The 22,873-nt window shown below is 37.8% G+C and overlaps 1 protein-coding gene across 1 annotated transcript in view; it reads right to left on the bottom strand.

Annotated features, from left to right (window-relative positions):
* LOC126175558 (85/88 kDa calcium-independent phospholipase A2-like) overlaps positions 1 to 22,563 on the bottom strand; it is a 170,271-nt gene extending 147,708 nt beyond the window's left edge. Inside the window, exons 1-2 of the mRNA XM_049922408.1 lie at positions 22,163 to 22,563; positions 2,736 to 2,826 (exon numbers count right to left, since the gene is read on the bottom strand). Of these exons, the coding sequence (XP_049778365.1) occupies positions 2,736 to 2,826; positions 22,163 to 22,383 (312 nt within the window). The 5' untranslated portion in view covers positions 22,384 to 22,563. The remainder of the gene's footprint in view (positions 1 to 2,735; positions 2,827 to 22,162) is intronic.
* Positions 22,564 to 22,873: the final 310 nt, after the last annotated feature.

Here is a 22,873-nt window from a genome sequence, read left to right as displayed (position 1 = left end):
ATCATTTATGTATTATTCCATATGCTCATACCTTTGTTAACAGCCTTCAATGTGGCCCCCATGTCGAAAGTCTTCCAGAAATCTACAAATATGGCTTCTGCCTGTTGCCCTTCATCCATAGTTTACAGTATATTATATGAGAGAAGGGTAAGCTGAGTTTTGCACAAGTGATGATTTCTAAAATCATGCTGATTTGCGGACATAAGCTTCTTTGTCTCAACTGAACTGAGAACATGTTCAAAGATTCTGCAGAAAACTGAAGTTAGGAATATTGGTCTGTAATTTTGCAGGTCTGTTCTTCTACCCTTCTTATATACTGGAGTCAGCTGCACTTTTTTCCCCCTCAGTTTTCATCAATGACAAGAAACAAACTCTACAGCAGACATACTAGTAGTATTTAGTCAACTGCTACCTGAAAATCATATGAACCGATTTACCCAATCAATCCAAATCATTTCTCTGAACAGTCTGCATGGAACTTATATCTCCAGCACGCCCTGTAATACTGTATCTAACATGGTCTAAATTTCCTCCAAGATCTATTTTTGTCTGTTCTTACTGCCTTTCTCATCTCTAGTTTAATAAAGCTTTCTCACAACATGTTTATCATTTTTATCTTAGTAATAAAAAGAATAGGGAATATAAAGTACCTATTAGATTTCCCTTCGGTGTTCATCTCTTCTCAGTTAGTAGTTTCCCATCCTTTACCATTTAGTATGATTTCTATCATCATTTTTATCACCAGCGTATATTTTTTATGTTTCTTAGTTATAAATCAACCCCCACTCACCCTCCCTCCATTTTTTACATTCCAAATAGCCATTTAGAACCTTTTCTTTTGATTGACTGGATGTTTATTATCCTCCGTAAATTGGCGGTAACTAGAAAACCTCTAAAATACAGGTAATAATTTAATGGTATCTGAATAATATTAGCCACACCACATGTTTAATCATCAAGACGACTCATTCTTTTAAGTACATAAATGGCACACTTTCGATACTGTGTGTGTTGGTGCAGTTTCACAGCCAAATGGAAATAATTTGTCCTATCTTTCTCCATTTTGTTCTGATCCAAACTATTTTATGATCGCTGACAGGAGTTGTTTAAGACAGACGAAAATGAACAGAATTGTCTAATCAACTGAAAAAAGCAGAAAAGTATATAGATATTGATGTGGATCTAGACTGATTACCTTACATGCCTTCGAGGGGTGTTGTTATCACACCCTACCCTCGATTCATTTTTTCTCCTTTTCTATCTTCCCCTTCATATTATCCAGCTTGTGCTCCTCCTCCAACATACAACTTAATGCTCCCTTTCTCATTACTTTGTTATTTTATCTATTTCCAGTTATTTAAACACACCATCAATTCCACCTACTGGGACATAACCTTCTCTACTTCACACAAAAAATTTGTGTTAAGAAGAAGTGAAAATTTTTGGGATTAGAGGGGAAGGGAACATTCTGTGGACACAATTCTGGAATTTTTTGAACAGACCTCGTAACGCATGTGGTGGAGTAACACAGTATTGAACATTACCAAGCAGTATATTTTGATTTCAAGGATGTGCACTTTTGAGCAGACTGACTGTTTTTGGTTTATTTTTAATTTCACAATAGTTTTATTTATTTATTTATTTTTAGATTTGTAAGACTTAGTCTTTCATTCTCTTCTCCCCTTGAATCTTTCTCCACAAATATTTGCAGATATGCAGCAAGCATAGAGACATTTCCAATGCTTCCTACCTGTCATGGTCATAAGACAGAGAAAAGAAAACACTGCTACTGTTTGTGAAATGCTTCCCAGATATTTACCAGCCACATATCTTAAGGCACAATGACAAAATAATATGAGCATGGTTATGAAAATAATATTCAGTTATTATATTTATAACAGTTACTTTTTGACACCTTCTGGAAGTGGCACAGAGTTCCCAGCAATGAAATGTAGAGTTTTAAGTAACAGACACTGCACCAATAAGGCTCATTTATGACATATGAAACTTACAGTAAAAGAATATTTCCTGCTGGTGAACAACATTTTTATTTGCATACATAAAGACAAGGCTGCTTGTTTTTTATATGTCACTGATATTTGGAATTCCAATCCATTAATAAAAATAAGAGAATGTGCTAGAAAGTCTATAATATTAATACAACATCTTAAAGAGAATCTATAAAGTCTCAAAAGTAAAATGTAAGACTACTGGTGGTGAGTGTGACCTCAATACTGGTCTGGTAAATTAAATAATTTAAAAAACAAGCAACCTTACTTTTATATGTGCGGATGGATATGTGTGTGTGTGCGCGCACGAGTGTATACCAGTCCCTTTTTCCCCCTCAGCTAAGTCTTTCCGCTCCCGGGATTGGAATGCCTCCTTAACCTCTCCCTTAAAACCCACACCCTTTCGTCTTTCCCTCTCCTTCCCTCTTTCCTGATGAAGCAACTGTGGGTTGCGAAAGCTTGAAGCTTGAAATTTGTGTGTTTTTTTATTGTGTCTATCTACCAGCGCTTTCTCGTTTGGTAAGTCACAGCATTTTTTAATATATTTTTCCCATGTGGAATGTTTCTTTCTATTATATACAACCTTACATTTACATATAAAGATAAAAATGTTTTTCATCAACTACATACAGGTGGCAAGACATCTTCAATCTAAAATATTTTCTGTACTGAAATAAACAAAATGTTCAAATGATCGTGGGAAAGTTTTCACAAAATTATACTCACATCCTTGGATATCTGAATAAGATGTGGCACCTTATCCTTCAATTCCAAAAATCTAATTTCTGCAGCATTAACGTCATTTGATCTATAGAGACTGGAAAAGATAAAATTGTGAATTTTTACTGACTAAGAAATATGGAATGTAATATGAGAAAATACAAATACCTTTTTTGTACAAGGGAATACCATCAATACACAAGAGCAAAGTTTACATTAAGAGAACATGAAAAAAAGAAAAAGAAAACAACACATAAACTTTCTATATACAACAATCAGAAAGGGCAATCACAACCACACCTTTGACAATGCTCATTTGTGGAAATTTAAATGTCAACACTTTGAACACAGATGGATCCTGTAACACATTCTTTAACATTATGTACAACTACAGAATATCATCACTCTGATTAACACTGCAACAACTATAGGATATCACCACTGATTAACACACTGCAACGTTGGTAACGAAGCATTCAACATCAATCACTGACCATGTAATAACTGACTCCAAGGATGAAAATTCTTATGTTGCTTCAGATCATTCCAGTTAGTTCTTAAAACTAAACATGGGCATAGAAAAAAAAAATAAAAATAAAACACTCGCATATAGATTGCTTTTCTGTAAGCCAAAAATAGGCTGAATTTGCCACACAGATGAGCAATGAAGCATGGGAAGGAGTGTGCACAGAGACTAGGATGGTTGGGAAGCTTGCAAAGTTTCTAATGATATTTACATTCAAATTAAAAGAAGTGTTCCCAAAAGTACTAAGGGTTACTAAAGCACAAAAGAAAAGTAACTGGGTGACTAATGGAATAAGGAAACCCTCAGCAGCACAAAAACAGGCAAAATGATCCTGCATTTCAAAAATACTACCAATCAAACAAAAACATATATAGAAAATTCTTGAAAAATAAATCGCAAACAGCTGTTGTATGATCCTTTAATAGTAGTATCTGTTACACAATGTTTAAGTTGCATCTTCAGGTACATCTAAACAAATGAGAATAGTACACGGGAGATTATAAAATATAAATATTTTTTAGAAATGGCAACAATCTAGAGAGCAGATAGTAAAACGTCCATAAATTTATTATTCATCTTATGGGGTTGCTCTTCTTCTGTGGCCATCTTCTTCATTCCACCCAATTTGAATTTTGACTTTCATCACTAATTTGACTAATTTGTTATAACCTGATTCGGAATGATGGGTGTCCAATGTGTTCAAATTTTTTCCTGTAAATGACCTAAAAATAAAAAACACATAAAGACACACACAAATATCAAGCTTTCACAACCCACGGTTGCTTCATCAGGAAAGAGGGAAGGAGAGGGAAACATGAAAGGATGCGGGTTTTAAAGGAGTCATTCCAATCCCGGGAGCAGAAAGACTTATCTGAGGGGGAAAAAGGGACAGGTATACACTCGCACACACACACACACACACACACACACACACACACACATATCCATCCGCACATATACAGACACAAGTAGACATGTGTAAAGGCAAAGTGTTTGGGCAGAGATGTCAGTCGAGGAGGAAGTATAGAGGCAAAGATGTTGTTGAGTGACAAGTGATGTACGAGGGGCGGCAACTTGAAATTAGCGGAGGTTGAGGCCAGGTGGGTAATGGGAAGAGAGGATATATTGTAGGGCAAGTTACCATCTCCGGAGTTCTGATAGGTTGGTGTCAGTGGGAAGTATCCAGATAACCCAGACAGTGTAACACTGTGCCAAGATGAGATGGGAACTTGCCCTTCAATATATCCTCTCTTCCCGTTACCCACCTGGCCTCAACCTCCCCTATTTCAAGTTGCCGCCCCTTGTACATCACTTGTCACTCAACAACATCTTTGCCTCTACACTTCCGGCTAGACTGACATCTCTGCCCAAACTCTTTGCCTTTACATTTGTCTGCTTGTGTCTGTATATGTGGGGATGGACACACACACACACACACACACACACACACACACACACCACATGCTATTCTTCTTCATTTAGGTTTACTTGAAGATTCAACTCTAACATTGTGAAAGCAGGCAGTACTATTAAAATATCATACAACAGCTATTTGCAGTTTATTCCTCAAGAAGGCATACCTTCAGCCACTGATGCCCATTTTATAAAGTTTCCTGATATACAGAAAAGTTTTACTAACAGCAAGGAAATAATCTCAATAAGATAAATTTATAGAAAAGGCAGAAAACAAAATAAAATCAACCCAGAATATCACCAAACAAGAGACAAATAGAAAAAAAGACAAAACAGGTAAACATACAATTTCAGAACAATGATACAATACAGTACACCAAAAAAAAAAAAACAAAAAAAAAAAAAAAAAAAACAGTAAACTTTGCAAATTAATAGTTCAGCAACATAGCTACCAAACTGTAACACAAATCTCACAAAATACTGCCTGTACAAACACTGAACTATGTTCCAAACACAATGATGTTGCAACGCACCACTGCAGAATAACTAAACAATGTTGATCGGAACCTAAAAAATTAAACCTTGGTAGATATACACGAAGTGCCTGTGTGCTTCTGACGGACAATATAGACACTATCAAAGACCCTTTAATGCTCATCATAAATGAATCATTCACCATAGGTGGCTTCTAAGAGGCACCAAAGCATGCAAAGGTCCTGCCTCTACATACGAAAAGCGACCCTGAAAATACAGAAAATTATATGCTCGTCTCTTTACTGTCATTGGTTTCAAAAGTAATAGAAACCATAAAAAAATACTCATGGGGTACCTAACATAGTACAATCTTCTGTGTAAAGAACAGTTTGGTTTCAGGCCTGGCAAAAAGCACACAATAAGCTATAGCTTAATTTAGAAATGTTGTTCTGGAAGCACTACACAAAGGCGATCTTATAGCAAGTACCTTCCTTGGCTTTAGCAAAGCCTCTGATACAGTCGACCACACAGTTCTATTAAATAAACTGGAAGCTCTAGGTATAAGAAGGTAGCATGCAACTCGTTTTGTTCAGACCAGAAAAACAGAGTGCAATAGGTATAGAGCACTCAAATAAACTCCAGTCACAGCATAAAACTCCTTTCTATCCCAGAATACATTAATATTGGAGTCTCAAAAGGAAGCGTGCTTGGCTCAATACTCTTCTCGATATACAGCAATGATTTTTTTTCCAGACTGTCAAACACTGTGAAACATTACTGTTTGTTGGTGACAGTAATATTCTAGTCAGCGATGTATCACCAAGTGTACTAAATGAAAAAGCTGAAGAACACTCAGGGATTTATGCAGGTGGGTAGACAGCAACAAATTAACCTTAAATGTAAAGAAACAACATTATTAGTTTTCACGTAAGCAGAAAACCCAAAAATAATTCTTTAAAAGTGAAAAATGAGCTCAATGAATTTTTACCAAAAACAAAATTTCAAGGGGTTCACACTGACACACAACTAAAGTGGACTGAGCATAATACTGCACTCGGAATGAAAAAAGTTTGCATGCTCTGCAACGAATTCGGTGTGTAGCAGTTCATGCATCAGAACAACATATTTTGAATATGTTTATTCTGTAATTAGAGCAGAATATACAAACAATCTTTAAGCTAAAAAAAGAGCTGTATGAATTATGACAAAAGGTAGCAAGAAAACACACTGCACAGATTTGTTTAAATCTACGGGAATCTTGACTGTTTCAGGTAAATATATCTTGCACACATTGAGCCATAAATAGAAAGATATCAATCAGTACCCAACAAACAGGTCTCCACTTGAACATGGAACCAGATCCAGCCACCATTTACATCTCAGTCAGAAAAACAGAACAAAAACCGAAAATAGTGTGTTGTACGATGGAATAAGAGACAAAGTCAAAAGCAAAATATATGCCTTCAGGAATACCCTAAAAAATTATTTGTTAGAAAAGTATTTTTATACTGTAAAGGACTACCTAAAAGATACGTCAATTTTGTAGAGAATTATGCTACTGGTTAATTAGTGCAATTGAGAGGCATTTTACAGTAAGTTCAATGGAAGAGTGAAATATTATGTATACAAATGTAATCTAGTAAGGCAAATAATGTATGGATCTATGTGGTGTAAATCCATATTTTTACGTATCTTTGTGTCTGTATTGTATGTAGCGGGTAGTTATAATTAAAGTGCAACTACTCGCAGACATTCCTGTGGACTGTAACAATTATATGGAAGTGAAACTTGGTAGATATGCTTATGAGTTAATGTGGAAGCAATTTACCCTGGAAAAAAATTAGTTCCAATATTGGCCACCAGATGCAAATCTGGCACGGTGAATGCAAGAAAGACACACGGAAATGTTTCCATAAATAATGGATTTGGAACATGAAGTGGGCAGTAAAGGTCGAACAAGTGAGAAATTCCTAATGTTGATTTTACTATTAACCATTGCTTACACAATTTGTTTAATATGAGCACTGGAAACATCAACGAGATGCTGCATCTGTAAAATGGCATGACCAACAGTTGCTTACAGTAAATTCCAATGGAATCTTGAGCAATGTGTTCCTGTATACTGGCCTTCAGATCATGTAGAAACCAAACATCTCCCTGATTAATGCACTCTTTTAGATGTTCCCTGCACCAAAAGTCACTTGCATTCAGATCAGGTGATCTTGCAGGTCATGCATCTGGAAAATCTCTGGAGAGAACATGTTCGTGGAAGGTTGCATTATGCAGATCTTTCACTTGGAAAGTGACATAAGGTGTTGTGCCATCTTGCATGAAGACAGCTGTTTCCACAAAGCTGCACTCTTCCAAAGCAGAAATCACAAGCTGTACAAGGAGGTCTCAATTGTTTACAGATGTCACAGTACAACTGACAGGCACTCTGAGGGTATTCTCTTCAAAGAAGAACAGACCAAGAATAAACATGCTTGTGAAACCACATCACACAGCCACAAAAGGTGAGTGTAATGGTTCTTCATGCATAACATTTGGTTTAACCCAAATTCAGCAGTTCTGTGTATTCACTGCACCCTGTAGCATAAAATGTGCCTTGTAACTCCATATAATGTTGCCCAGCCACATGTCATTAACATGCCAAAAACCGTTCACTCACATTAAGGCTTGTCAAATGACAGTGTGGGGGTCATACCATCCCACAAGCAGTGTACAGTGCCGGAGTTGCACCAGGTGGCCACAAATGGAACTAAATTGTTTCCCAGTGTAAATCAGTTTTACGTCAATGCATTAGCATGTCTATCAAGTTTCACTGCCATACATTAACTACAGCCCTATTGGATCTTTGTGGGTAGCTGCATTTTAATATAACCACTTGGTTTTGTGTGTTGACAATATCCATACAATTTATACTGTCTACAGATGAATGAATAAATAAATAAATGAGAATAAATAAATAAATACAGAACATGAACAACAACAACAAACAGTAATAAATGCAACCTCAAACCACTCACAGAATCACAAACAAACTGCAATCAGATTCATGTTAGACTCAATAGGAGCTAAAGGCAACATGAAACAAACAAACTAAATTACACCACGACATACACCCGGATACATTGACAACACTAGTGGTGTAATATAACAACATATTTCATATCTGAATTGTGTAGTGCTGCATATCCAAATGAAATTATACCAAAAACATTAGTGTGAATAGCACGGCTTGCTGGAACTTCTGGAAGCAGATGATACTTCTAGACATAAATGGAAACCGCACAAAAATACTGTAAGTAATAGTCAAACTTCAATATCATACATGATAAACTGTTCTTTGATCTAAGAAGCAAACCAAAATTATAAATGTGTTTCAGCCTAGACCATTGATGATGTTTTAAATCAATAAAATGAAATGTGTATGGTAACATAAATATGCATTTCTTCAGTAGCTGCAAAGACAGATTTTAAATACATTTCATACTTGGAATTTACTTTCTCAAGAGAACTGGTCCATCCAAGCTCTCTTTGTTGGTTGGGTGGCAGAATATCCATTCAATCAGTGGAAGTATAAACCACAAGATGCTAGAAACAGATGTTTGATCATGAAAGAATGCCACGTATTAGACAAGCTTGACATCTTGTCGATCCAGACAAGACATGGCACACTAGAAAAGTCTGACATAACATTTGGTTGTTGCAAGTACCCCACAGGTTACTCACTGACAAATGTTATGCCTCATCTTCCATCCACCCTGTGGACATCTCAAGAAAGAGGGTTTTCTTTTTATAGCCTTGTAATCTGGGCACTTTACCCAAGATTCCCATTCTATGAAACATACAATGCTCTTATTGAGACACGCTTAAAGTTTAAGGAAGGCTGTCCCAGCTCACGTGTCCGTCGGATGGTAGCCAAGTGCCCACAGGCATAGGTAAGCATGGAATGGCGAAAGACTGATGGATGGGCAATCACACAGCTGGGCTGGAGCCTATGTGACAGTTTTGCATTAGCTGACCACCTGTGAGCAGGATTGGCCATGTGGTTATGATATGTTACGTGTTGTATAAAACAGGGTCTGCCACAGTGGGCAAAACTTCACATGTTCACAATGTGCTGCCCTCAATAGGTCCACAGCTTGACCTGTCTCAGCACTAACTTGCTATTTCTCAGATTTGCTCAGTCCTTCTTGGTATAGTGCAATTCTTCATTTAACATTTAACACTTCCTTCCAACACTTGGTTCAACTCATTTTGGTTGGCCCAGCTTTCTTCAGTTCAGCAGATTCATTGTGTAAGCGCTGTTTCTCCTTCACTATTGTTCGCAAAAAGAGGAAGTGATCTATTGTTACAATCGTTCAAAAATTAATGGGAATCACTCACTGGGAGAAGGATGAGAATTTTCAGTATCTGTCATGTAGTTGAATAATCGATGTTATCACAAATTTTCTATGAAACAGCAATACAACACCACGCAAAAAGAATTTCAAGATTTAGCAGATGATGAAAAAGCTAAAAATTATAACAATCAACAGGCAATTTTTAAGGGGTTCATTGTTCTGTACATCAAGAACAACTTCATTTTAAACACACATGAATGGAACACGATATGGAACTAGTGTTGTGAATAGAAAATTTTCTGAAGTTGCACACATTATTAAATCATCAGTTGCAACAGCTTTGATGGAATTGCACAATGAGTATGGAGACATTATATACTACTGCAAAGAACACTGGTTAAGCCAAAGAACATGCCAGGAACAAGTTTTTTTTATTGAAAACCTGCTATTTTTGAATCGCCAGGGGAAAGAGAGCTTTTGAGAGATTGAAAGGTTTGCTGACAGCTAGAAGCATCCCCATTACACTTCAGAAATGTGCTGTGTAGGGTGTGGCATCTTATGCTTCTGAAACATGGACAGTCAGTCAGAAAGAACAAAAATATTCAGAAAGTTTTGAAACACGATTAATGAGAAGAATGGAAAAGGGGAAAGGGATCGACAGAATGACAAACAAGGAGATGCTTAGCAGAGTACAGAATTCTCAATACCTGTCATGTAGTTGAATAATCTATGTTATCACAAATTTTCTATGAAACAGTAATACAACACCATGCAGAAAGAGTTTAAAGATTTAGTAGATGATGAAAAAGCTAAAAATTATAACAATCAACAGACAACAGACATGAAAATGATACAAAAGAGGAAAACATCTTTCATAGGAATTGTCCACAACAAAGAATCATGGAAGTAGAAGTAGAAGAAAGAATGTCTGGACCCAGGACACACACACACACACACACACACACACACACACACACACAGAGAGAGAGAGAGAGAGAGAGAGAGAGAGAGAGAGAGAGAGATAAGATACCTGTCTGATGACAGATATGCTGAAAGAAGAAGGAGATGAATTTCTGAAAGAAAGCGGAAAGCAAGAACAAAAGTTAGAAGATCTGGAGTGGACTCAGACCACGCATTTCAAGTAGAGCTGACTGTCAACAGCCTGAATAAAGCATTGCAAGGTGAGAAGCAACATATTTCTGACTCATGGCAAAATTGGATGCATTTAAAAAGGGACAACTTCTGACAAGAAACACGACCCATTTCCGTATGATCACTGACAATAAAGAAAATGTGATTTAAATGATCCGCTGAGGCACTGAAAGAATACACAAATACCTTCCTAAACTTTAGTTTACTCATCTTGAGTGGTACAAAGAACCCTGTCATAATTACTTGAAAGAAGATGAACTACATAGCACAGATCACTTGTAAACAACCTTTATTGTGAATTACCAGTTTCAGTAAGCACGGTTACCATCTTCAGAAGTTGATAAAAATCTCCTATACCAGCTGTGCAAGTACTCTTTCTAAAATGCTTCAAGGTTGCGAGGGACAGGACAAGACGAGTGATGCACTGGCAAACCGAGATTAAAATCACAATATACTGAGCAATTCGCCGAGTGCTACTGTCCCATACCACACACTACTGTATACTTCAGCGCAGTCAGCATTGGTCGGAAGAGAGAATGGCACGCGAGCAGGAGCACTGCACATGAGCAGAATTCTTGTTCATCCCTGGTGTAAATGGACCAGCTGGTGGGTAGTCTATGCTATCTGCAGCTTCCTGCGAATGAACTGAGGGTTGCTCGGCAGTGTCTGCCCCCGATGGAACAGCACTGGAACAGTCTAGTTTAAGGCAGCAGTACCTGAAAACTGGTGGCCCTGACCTGCCCCCATCTTGCAAATACCTTGCTGGCTGATTTGGGAGTTAAAAATCTTTGTATCCCCGTTCCCTATGGCAAGGACATATTTCATCTGCCTCCTCTGCTGAGTGCACTCTGCTATTACTAACATGGCCCTCAGCTTCACTGAAGTATAAAATCTCTCCCAACTGGCACTGAAGATGCTGATGACAATTTGGTGTCCTCCATGAGGATGTCATACATAAGATCTCCCACAATTACACATTTTCGTAGAGGTGACGCAGCCACGCCAAAATCTCACATGGACTTGACAACATCTCCAAAAAAGTGCAAGCTAATTCCCAACGGATAACTAGGATTCTCAGTCACATATGGAATAGCTCACTGAAACAGATTAAAATATTCTATTATTAACCAATTGCATGAAACAGGGATAGGTCTGATCCCAACAACTACTGCCCAATCTCAAGTATGACAGCTTTGTCCCAAATTCTTGAAAAGTAATGTATTCAAGAATAGCTTCAATTATCTGCAAAAATTAAGTACTAACAGAATCCCAGTTTGGTTTTCAGAAAGGCTTTTCAACAGAAAATGCTATATACCAGGTAATCAAGAAGTCAGTATAAATTTGAAAACTGAATAAATCACAGAATAATGTAGATAGAGAGGTACAAATACACACACATGCCTGGAATGACATAGGCTTTTATTAGAACCAAAAAATACAAAAGTTAAAAAAATGTCCAACAGATGGCGCTTCATCTGATCAGAATAGCAATAATTAGCATAACAAAGTAAGACAAAGCAAACATGATGTTCTTTACAGGAAATGCTCAATATGTCCACCACCATTCCTCAACAATAGCTGTAGTCGAGGAATAATGTTGTGAACAGCACTGTAAAGTATGTCCGGAGTTACGGTGAGGCATTGGCGTCAGATGTTGTTTTTCAGCATACCTAGAGATGTCGGTCGATCACGATACACTTGCGACTTCAGCTAACCCCAAAGCCAATAATCACACGGACTGAGGTCTGGGGACCTGGGAGGCCAAGCATGACGAAAGTGGCGGCTAAGCACACGATCATCACCAAACGACGTGTGCAAGAGATCTTTCACACGTCTAGCAATATGGGGTGGAGCGCCATCCTGCATTTTGGTTCTAATAAAACCCCATGTCATTCCAAGCATGTGTGTCAATTTTTACCTCTCTATCTACATTATTCTGTGATTTATTAAGTTTTCAAATTTATACTGACCTTTTGCTCACCCAGTATATGCTTTCACTGATCAAATATTAAATGCTCTGAATAACAAACATCAGCAATCAGGATTTTCTGTGATCTCCAAAAGGCTTTTGAGTGTGTAGATCATGGAATTCTTCTAGGTAAGCTTCAGTATTGTGGTATGAGTGGGCCAGTGTACAAATGGTTTAATTCATATTTAAATAGGAAAGTACAGAAGATTGAAATAAAACAGTTCACATAATGTGCAGAAATCAGTAGACTCCTCAAACTGTGGAGATATCAAGAATGGGGTCCCACAACATTCAATCTTGGGTTGGCTCATTGTTCTTAATATACAGGGTGATTCAAAAAGAATACCACAACTTTAAAAATGTGTATTTAATGAAAGAAACATAATATAACCTTCTGTTACATCATTACAAAGAGTATTTAAAAAGGTTTTTTTTCACTCAAAAACAAGTTCAGAGATGTTCAATATGGCCCCCTCCAGACACTCGAGCAATATCAACCCGATACTCCAACTCGCTCCACACTCTCTGTAGCATATCAGGCGTAATAGTTTGGATAGCTGCTGTTATTTCTCGTTTCAAATCATCAATGGTGGCTGGGAGAGGTGGCCGAAACACCATATCCTTAACATACCCCCATAAGAAAAAAATCGCACGGGGTAAGATCAGGGCTTCTTGGAGGTCAGTGATGAAGTGCTTTGTCACGGGCTGCCTGGCGGCCGATCCATCGCCTCGGGTAGTTGACGTTCAGGTTTCATAACTAACCTTTTTCATAGGACTCTCCATACAGTTGACTGTGGAATTTGCAGCTCTCTGCTAGCTCTACGAGTCGATTTTCCTGGGCTGTGAACAAATGCTTGCTGGATGCATGCTACATTTTCATCACTCGTTCTCGGCCGTCCAGAACTTTTCCCTTTGCACAAACACCCATTCTCTGTAAACTGTTTATACCAATGTTTAATACACCACCTATCAGGAGGTTTAACACCATACTTCGTTCGAAATGCACGCTGAACAACTGTCGTCGATTCACTTCTGCCGTACTCAATAACACAAAAAGCTTTCTGTTGAGCGGTCGCCATCTTAGCATCAACTGACGCTGACGCCTAGTCAACAGCGCCTCAAGTGAACAAATGTACAACTAAATGAAACTTTATAGCTCCCTTAATTCGCCGACAGATAGTGCTTAGCTCTGCCTTTTGTTGTTGCAGAGTTTTAAATTCCTAAAGTTGTGGTATTCTTTTTGAATCACCCTGTATATTAATGACTTGCCACTCTATATTCATGAAGATGCAGCTAGTTCTCTTTGCTGACGATACAAGTATAGTAATCACACTCAACAAACAAGAATTAGCTGAGGAAATTGTAAATAATGTCTTGTAGAAAATTATTACATGGTTGCCTTCAAATGGATTCCATTAAATTTTGATAAAACACAGTACATACAGCCCTGTACAGCACATGGCATAACACCGTTAATAAATAGAGTGAACAGAAGTCTAGGGCAGAATATTCCAAATTTTTGGTTGTTTACATTGACGAGAGATTGAACTGGAAGAAACACATTGATGGTCTGCTGAAACGTTTGAGTTTTGCTACTTATGCTATTACGGTTATTGCAAATTTTGGCGATAAACATATAAGTAAATTAGCTTACTATTGCATATCTTCATTCACTGCTTTCATACGGCACCATATTTTGAGGTAATTCACCATTAAGGAACAAAGTATTCACTGCACAATAGTGTGAATCAGAATAATAGCTGGGACCCAGCCAAGATCATCTTGCAAACATTTATTTCAGAAAGCTAGAGATTTTCACAGTAGCTTCACAGTATACATTCACATACAAAATTTGTTATTAACAACCCATGTTCATAGCTACAGCACTACGAGAAAGGCTGATCTTTGTTACTATGAGTTAAATTGAACTTTGGCAAGGAAAGGGGTGAATTATGCTGCCAGAAAAATCTTTGGTCATGTACCTAATAGCATCAAAAGTCTGACAGATAGCCAACCAAAATTTAAAAACAAATTAAAAGAAAAAACTTTGAATTATGGGATGTAAAGAAACCTTTCGTTAAACTGACACATTCCATTTCATTAGGATGTGTTGTATTCACGATCTATGGAACAAGTATTAACCTAATCTAAAGTGAATACCCTCAAAATATTTAACAAGTTCTCTCTCTCTCTATTCAATCTGTGCCATTTAAAAAAATTTAAAATAAATTTATATGACTGGCTACAACAATCCCATGTTACAACACAACAGAGTTTTATGATATGGAAATTTCATAATAATATTTAAGATTTTAGTTGTATACAAGATATTTTGCACGTGTAATGTGAACATTAATTTTAATACTTTGATTTCAATTATAACTTGCAATCACTGAGAAAGCCCATTCTACTGTATGCTGTCAGAGGCTAATAAAGAATCTGCATGTGTGCAAAGAGCAGCAACCTATGTCTTATTGCTGCACACCATTCACTACAGTGTCGAGTGACAGGTTGTCTTCTAAGCAGACCAGATGAATTTACGAACTTGATGACTCTCTCTGCTAATGTGATCTGTTCCCCCAAATGCACTGTCACAATGCTCGGAGATGGTCAACTGGCTGTAAAACTTCCGGTTTGCCCTGCCAAACATCCATCAAGTTGACCTTTCAGGCTGTATTCTTTCAGGAAGGTGAAGCCAAATCAGGGAAACAGTCAGTTATGTGCACATTACTATCAACTTTTCACTAAGCAGTGTCCACAAGAACAGGCAATCAGAACTGCTGATTTAGAAATTCTACTTACTGAAAGATGTCAGCAGTGATGAAGTGTGTTCTTTGTTCTCTGTACAAAGATATTTGATGTGAGAATGAGGCTACCCGTAAATCAAACTGCAGCAGAGCTGGGGTGGGGGAGTTAGTGGTCTCAAAGCCCACACAGTGGTGCATGCACTGAAATATATGATGATGATGAGGAGGAGGAGGAGGAGGAGGAAGAGGACAAATGGAAGTGGAGTTGCCTGGGAAGGTATTAGGGTCCTCTATGGCCTTAGGGTAATGCAGTAGCAGAAATAAAGAAAACATTTATTTTCAGTTGTACATGCCAACTGCTTGCAAGTCAGTAAGAGGTAAAATGGGTTTAGAGAGGAGTGAGTTGAGGAGAGAGAGGAGTAAATTGAGGAGACAACACGCAGCTGTAATTTGATGAAGGCTCTAGGCCAGCTGCTTTCTTATTAGACATTGCATTTTGTTTCACTGACAAAGGTGTCCAAAATTCTTCATTGGAAATGGTGGGCATTGCTTTGTGACTATATTTGCAGATTCAGGTAGCAATTATGGCAATATCATTTTGATTATGCCACCACTGTAATGATTTTCTTCAGGGTTTGGGGAAACGGCGCAGAAAATATCAGGCTCTGTGCTGCTTTAAGTGCCTCATTTGCTTCAGCATAAGATATTCACTTTGCGAAGAGCCCTGCATACCTGATTTATTTATTCATCTTTATCCATAACTTACTCATCATGTAAGTGACTTAAAAGGACTTTTTTCCCCATAACTTTTAAAAAGTAGCTGCACCGGAATATACAGAAGATTTTTAAAAAATACTATAGGAATTAAAAAAAGGGACCACTCACCAAAAAGCACAGAAGCACTGAGTTGTTGATAAGCACACGCACGCGCGCGCGCACACACACACACACACACACACACACACACACACACACACCTTCATGGTGAGGTGGCAGTATGGACCAAAACATGTCCAGTAAACATGGGCTCTAAAATGCATGCTTACAAGCTACTAGCACTTGCTCGGTAGAAGTGAGGTATTTCACAGTAGTTAATATGAACAAGTACTCATTGCTTGTAAGGTATGCACTTTAGAGCCCATGTTTACTGTATATTTTTAGCCTGTCTGGGACCATACCACCACCCTCTCAAAGAATGGAATACTTTTTACTGAACACCCCTACATACCTTTTTGTTATTAATTCTGAAAGTAGTCATTATATTACTATGAACTCATTCTCTTCCAGTAGATGAATATTTTGGCAGTGCACATCTACCTGAACTTCATTTTGTCAGGAAACATTTGCCTCATAATTGCTGATTCCTAATTTCTCTCTTAACACTACCAATCACCTAATATTACAAAATAAAAATTTTATAATAATAATAATAGATTTAATGCTAATGTTCAGTAAACATAGGCTCTAAAATGCATGTCTTCGAAGTAAACAAAGTAAAGTAGACATGTAACAAGCAAAGTAAACAAAGGAATTAAGATAACGAATACCTGAATGTACTTTTGATTGCTGATGACATTATTTTTCAAAAGAATGAAGATGACCTCCAAAGATCTGTATACCAACTAAATGAAATTTGCTAGAACTATAACTTTAAAGTTTCTGGTAACAAAACAAAAATAACAGCATTCAGAGGAAAATATCCAGTCAAATCAAAAATTGTTTTGGATAATTCAGTTTTAGAACAAGTGTCTCAAATCTCTTATTTAGGCCGTGCTTGAAGTTTTGATTTTGGCCCTGGCAATGAGAATAAAATACACAAATTCCCAGCTGTCTGTGATAGCATTAGCAGAACATTGGGCCATAAAGTACAAAAAGAAACAATCATCAAATTCTATAAAGTAATGGTAATTCCAGTGTTATATTATGAAAGCAAAAGCTGGGTTTGTTTTTCTTGTTTTTTACAAGAAAAAGAAGAAAATAAAATTCAAACAGCAGAAATGAGGTTCCTAAGAAAGACGAAGGGATGCAGAAGAAGAGATATGATTAGAATGAACATAACAGAACAGAATTAAATATTTTTAGCATAAATGGAAAAATTCAAAAATATCATCAAGATTGGAAGCAACACCTCATGAGAATGCCAGGTCACAGAATTGCTCAGAACATTCTGAACTACAAGCCAAACTGGCAAAAGAGATATTGGAAGACTTAGAAAAAGATGGGAATGATTCTGTTCATGAATCCAGAACAGGCAAAAGCCTAATCCATGAAAGGAAGGTGGTGGTGATGGTGATGATAATGATGAGTGAGACAGAGAAAAAAACACTGAAATGTTATAAAATAACAGAGAGAGATTTCTTACCATTACTGAAATAGGTGAAGGAGGTGACAACTTACATCTGTCCTAATGTACAAGGTGATCAAAAAGTCAGTATAAATTTGAAAACTTAATAAACCACAAAATAATGTAGATAGAGAGGTAAAAATTGACACATATGTTTGGAATGATGTGGGGTTTTATTAGAACCACCTCATATTGCTAGACACCTGAAAGATCTCTTGCGCATGCCGTTTGGTGATGACCGTGTGCTCAGTCGCCACTTTCGTCATGCTCGGCCTCCCAGGTCCCCAGACCTCAGTCCGTGTGATTATTGGCTTTGGGGTTACCTGTAGTTGCAAGTGTATCGTGATCGACCAACATCTCTAGGGATGCTGAAAGACAACATCCAACGCCAATGCCTCACCATAACTCCGGACATGCTTTACAGTGCTGTTCACAACATTATTCCTCGACTACAGCTATTGTTGAGGAATGGTGGTGGACATATTGAGCATTTCCTGTAAAGAACATCATGTTTGCTTTGTCTTAGCTTGTTATGCTAATTATTGCTATTCTGATCAGATGAAGTGCCATCTGTTGGACATTTTTGAACTTTTGTATTTTTTTGGTTCTAATAAAACCCCATGTCATTCCAAGCATGTATGTCAATTTGTACCTCTCTCTATCTACATTATTCCTTGATTTATTCAGTTTTCAAATTTATACTGACTTTTTGATAACCCGGTATATCAGTGATACTGAGTGTGACATTACTCTACATTCCATTTCAAGAACCTCACGAGTCTAGCACCAACTCAACAGCATAAATGGAGCATTTTCATTTGACCACATGTGTTATTAAATAGTTACTCAAGACCTGCTCTCCCTTTTACACTCAGATTTGGATTTGAAGACAGTTTGGAAATTTCTGGACCTATTTCCCCCTCATTTGATTTGACAGTTCTTATAATGCTACAATGATATTCTGGGTAGGGATTGTGCCCTTTTAAACAGTAAACAAGAACAGCTGTTGGCTGAATGAAGGATTTGGAGTCTCTAGCAGTCATCTGAAATGAAACAATACATTCACTTCCCAGTGACAGAGGTGTCCCATATTTCTTGTCATAAATCCATAATATGCTTCCTGATGGACATGTGCATGTCTACTTGAGTACTTAGCATTTCATTCATTTTATGTGGCCTGCCTTTCTTCACCCAGCACATAGTTGTTCTCACTCATACATACAGATCAACACCAAGGACTCCAAATACAACTTACAGTGCACAATTTACTGTACCTAATGCATCTGGAAAGGTAGTTCCTCTTTCAGCAGCCTTACTCTATGCATCCTTAAGTTCAGACCATAGTCCACTATGATTGCTAGTCCTGCCTGTGTAAGAGATGAATATTTAACTATGCATTACTAGCAATTTTGTCAACAATACCCCAAATTTTAAGCATGGTACAATTGTGTGTGTATTGAAGCTTGATTTCTCATCTAGATGCACCACAAGTAACAAATGAGGATACTGCATATAAGCACATCATTAACTCTGGTTACAGGATAACATAACATATGCATACTTGTGAGAAATGTAACAAGTTTATTTACTCTGCACCATCCCTCATCTGTGTTAAGTAGCACTGTCACATTCATTTCTAGTTGCAATTTACTGTTCCCTTTGGCTAGTAGCAGCACAGAGCAACCACTCTATGCACACACCAGTTAATACAATCTTTAAAGTTGACGTGGACATTTAAGATGCTTCGCCTGCACAAAATATTCACTGATGAGCCAAAACATTATGACCACCTGCTTAACAGCTTGTTTGTCTGTCTTTGGAATGAAATACATCACTGATTCTGTGTATCATGGGTCCGACAATTTATTGGTAGGTTTGTGGAGGTATGTAGCATTAGATGTCTATGGACGTCGTGTAATTCACATAAATAACAGGCCACTGATTTGCATACATGGTGATGGCATCGGATAGCGACGCAGGTAGGTTCCATAAAAAACTTCAGTTGACTACAATGCTCCTCAAACCACTGTAGCATGGGCTCTGGCTCCAACACAAGGAAAATTACACTGCTGAAAGATGATATTGCTATCGGGGAAGACATCAAGCATAAAGATATACAAGTGGTTTGCAGCTGTCAGCGTATCTTCAATTACTACCAAAGGTCCTACACAACCACAGGAATGTCTCTCCCATAGCTTGATACTACTCCCACCAGCCCCCATCCATAACGCACTGCACATTTCGAGCCTCCGTTCGCCTCAATAAGAGCATCTGTGGAGATGACTAGTGATTTAGTGTAGCAAAAATGTGATTAACTTGAAGAACTGACACATTTCCATTGATTGACGGTCGAATCAGGATGGTCTCTTGCCCTCTGCAATCGTAGCTGACTATTTTGATGGGTCAACATGTGAACAGGTAGGGGTGGCCTGCTGTGGGCTCCATGTTCAACAATGTATGATGAACAGTGTGCTCCGAAACACTTGTGCTTGCACCAGCATTGTGCTTTTTCGGCAAAGATGCCACATATCATCATTTATCCTACTTTACAGAGCAGCCAAGCCTCCGTACTCCACGTTCTATGTAGAGTCATGGATGTCTAGACATTTAGCGCCTAGTGGTAGTCTCACTGTCCTTCTCTCTCTTTCTGTAGATGCTCACAATAGAAGCATGTGAACATTTGACCAGCTTCGCTGTTTTTGACATACTTGTTCACAGGCTCTACATAACCATGATCTTCCCCTTCGCCAGAGTTGCTCATCTCAATGGATGTCCTCATTTGCATCCCATATCTTCACTACAGGTTGCCCCATACATGCCTGCTCTGCTTACATACTTCCGTTACAGTTATCATGTACCCGCAATGCCACGAGGTGGCATCCAATGTCATTTGGGCATAATGTTTTGGCTCATCAGTGTATCGGTCCTGGATACTGCAAAGCTGAACAAGTCTAGTTATTTATTTATTTACATGTCAAGTTCCGTAGGACCAAATTGAGGAGCAAATCTCCAAGGTCATGGAACACATCAGCACATGAAATTACAACATAAAAGTAATGACAGATAAAAATAAAACGTTTATGAACATGAAAAAAGTCAATCCATAAGTTTAAGTAAACACAATCAACAACACAACAAGAATCAGCTTAATTTTTCAAGGAACTCCTCAACAGAACAGAATGAGTGACCCATGTGGAAACTCTTCAGGCGAGATTGGTAAGCATGTTGATTACTGCTAAGATTTTATTTTTGAAATTGGGTGGTAGCTTATTGAAAATGGCTGCAGCAGTATACCGCATACCTTTCTGCGCAAGTGTTAAGGAAGTCCAATCCAAATACAGGTTTGAATTCTGCCTAGTATTAACTGAGTGAAAGCTGCTTATTCTTGGGCATAAACTAATATTTTTAACAAGCAATGACAGTAAGGAATATATATACTGAGAGGCCAATGTCAAAATACCTGGACTAGTGGTACTACTGTTGTAGGCCTACATAAAAATGACCACAAATGGACAATGTTTTTATGTGAGATTCACAAATCCAGTAGCAATATCATCATACACCTCATCACCCTGTAATAAAGCTGCCTTTATCTCTGACAGATATGCAGTATTCCCATGGTGACAGAATGTTCTTTGATAAACTGTAGATAGAAATAAAGGGTACTGCGCAGAAAAGAAGTTGTTTGAAAAGAAATTAAAAACGCTTTGTTGCCAGCTTTCAACCCCCCAACCTTTTTACCAAATACACAGTACTGAAAATTCATCAAGTCTACCAATGGAGCACTGGCGTTTATAAAATCGATATTACCGACTCTGAAAGAACCATCATGGAAATTTTAATTACGCAAGTCAGCGAAATGACAAAAAATGTTAATTATGATGAACATCTGGGTTTCTGAATCCACCTTTTCACAGCTGTCTGCTCACTGTTTCATCAATATTCTTATTTGGTGAGTGACAGAAGTGTACTTTATTAATCTGTGTGCAAAATGCAGTAAAGAACAGAGAGGGCCCAATTTAGCTCCCAGAAAAAGTTCAGTATTTCATCAAATTAGCATTTGCTTTACAGAGGAACAGGTGAACTGTAGTCATACACAACGACTCCTGGTTCTTCCAATTCAGGAAAAGCCAATTCTGTTCAGTATTGCTCTACAAGTATAAAGGTATGTGCTGTGCTGAGAACGAAACCAACATATCAATTTATGGAAAACGAGTGCAGTTGCCGAAAGTATCACCCTAGCCGGATGCAAAACACCTTGAATGATAGTGTCCTTGCCACTGATTAGAACTGTAACCTAATACAAATGCGGAAAGTACTCAAATCCAAGGGCTTTCTTTCGAGACGGATGATACGTCATAAGCCAGCCAGAATGATCACAAAAATTCTGTGATGAAACACGTCAGACAGATTTATCTCTCATTACTTTACACTTCAGTGATGTGTCAAACAATTATCTCACCTATACGCTTCGTTCAATGTTTCGCTGCAAGGACGATGCAACACAATTTCATATTGCCCTTCAGTTGGTCCATAGAGAACAATGGAATCTTCTCGGCAACGAATTATGCAATTTCCATATTTTTCTGGTTTGACACTCAGAACCTTATCTGGGCCAGCTTCTCGTGTTAACCCTCTAAGAACGAGACCTGATGTGTAAGTTAATGCATCGAACCACGACATATTTAAGATGACAGCTTACAAGAAACATCAAATTAAGACAGCAACGTCACACTGAACCCTTGACATATTATGATGCAAGACATGTCAGCATCACAACTTTTTTCGGTTTAAAGACCATACATCAAACACAATAAAAACAACAAATCAAGGATAGCCAAGATGACAGTACTACACACTAGATTATCAGCGATCAACAATGTTACGGATTGCTGAGCAAAATATCGATGGCTACTCGATAGCTCACAAATGAGCAAACTGCTAAACCATAAATACTTATTTGTTGAGGAGAAATATTAGATGCTCGTGATATAGTTTAAAAAGTGAAAAAGACATAACTAAAGTTAGTCTTAAAAGTTGCAAATAAAGGCCGATTCAGACTTGACGGAACGGAACGGAATGTCATGTCAACATATTCTAATCAATTCCTTTTAGTTGTCTGAAGATAACATTGCTGTTGCATTAGACATCGTCAACTACAAGTTATTTCTTT

The sequence above is a fragment of the Schistocerca cancellata genome, chromosome 3 (assembly GCF_023864275.1).
Source record: "Schistocerca cancellata isolate TAMUIC-IGC-003103 chromosome 3, iqSchCanc2.1, whole genome shotgun sequence".
Classification (NCBI taxonomy): Eukaryota; Metazoa; Arthropoda; class Insecta; order Orthoptera; family Acrididae; genus Schistocerca; species Schistocerca cancellata.
Note: the sequence above shows the minus strand (reverse complement) of the source record. Positions and strands in the feature narration are given on the sequence as shown.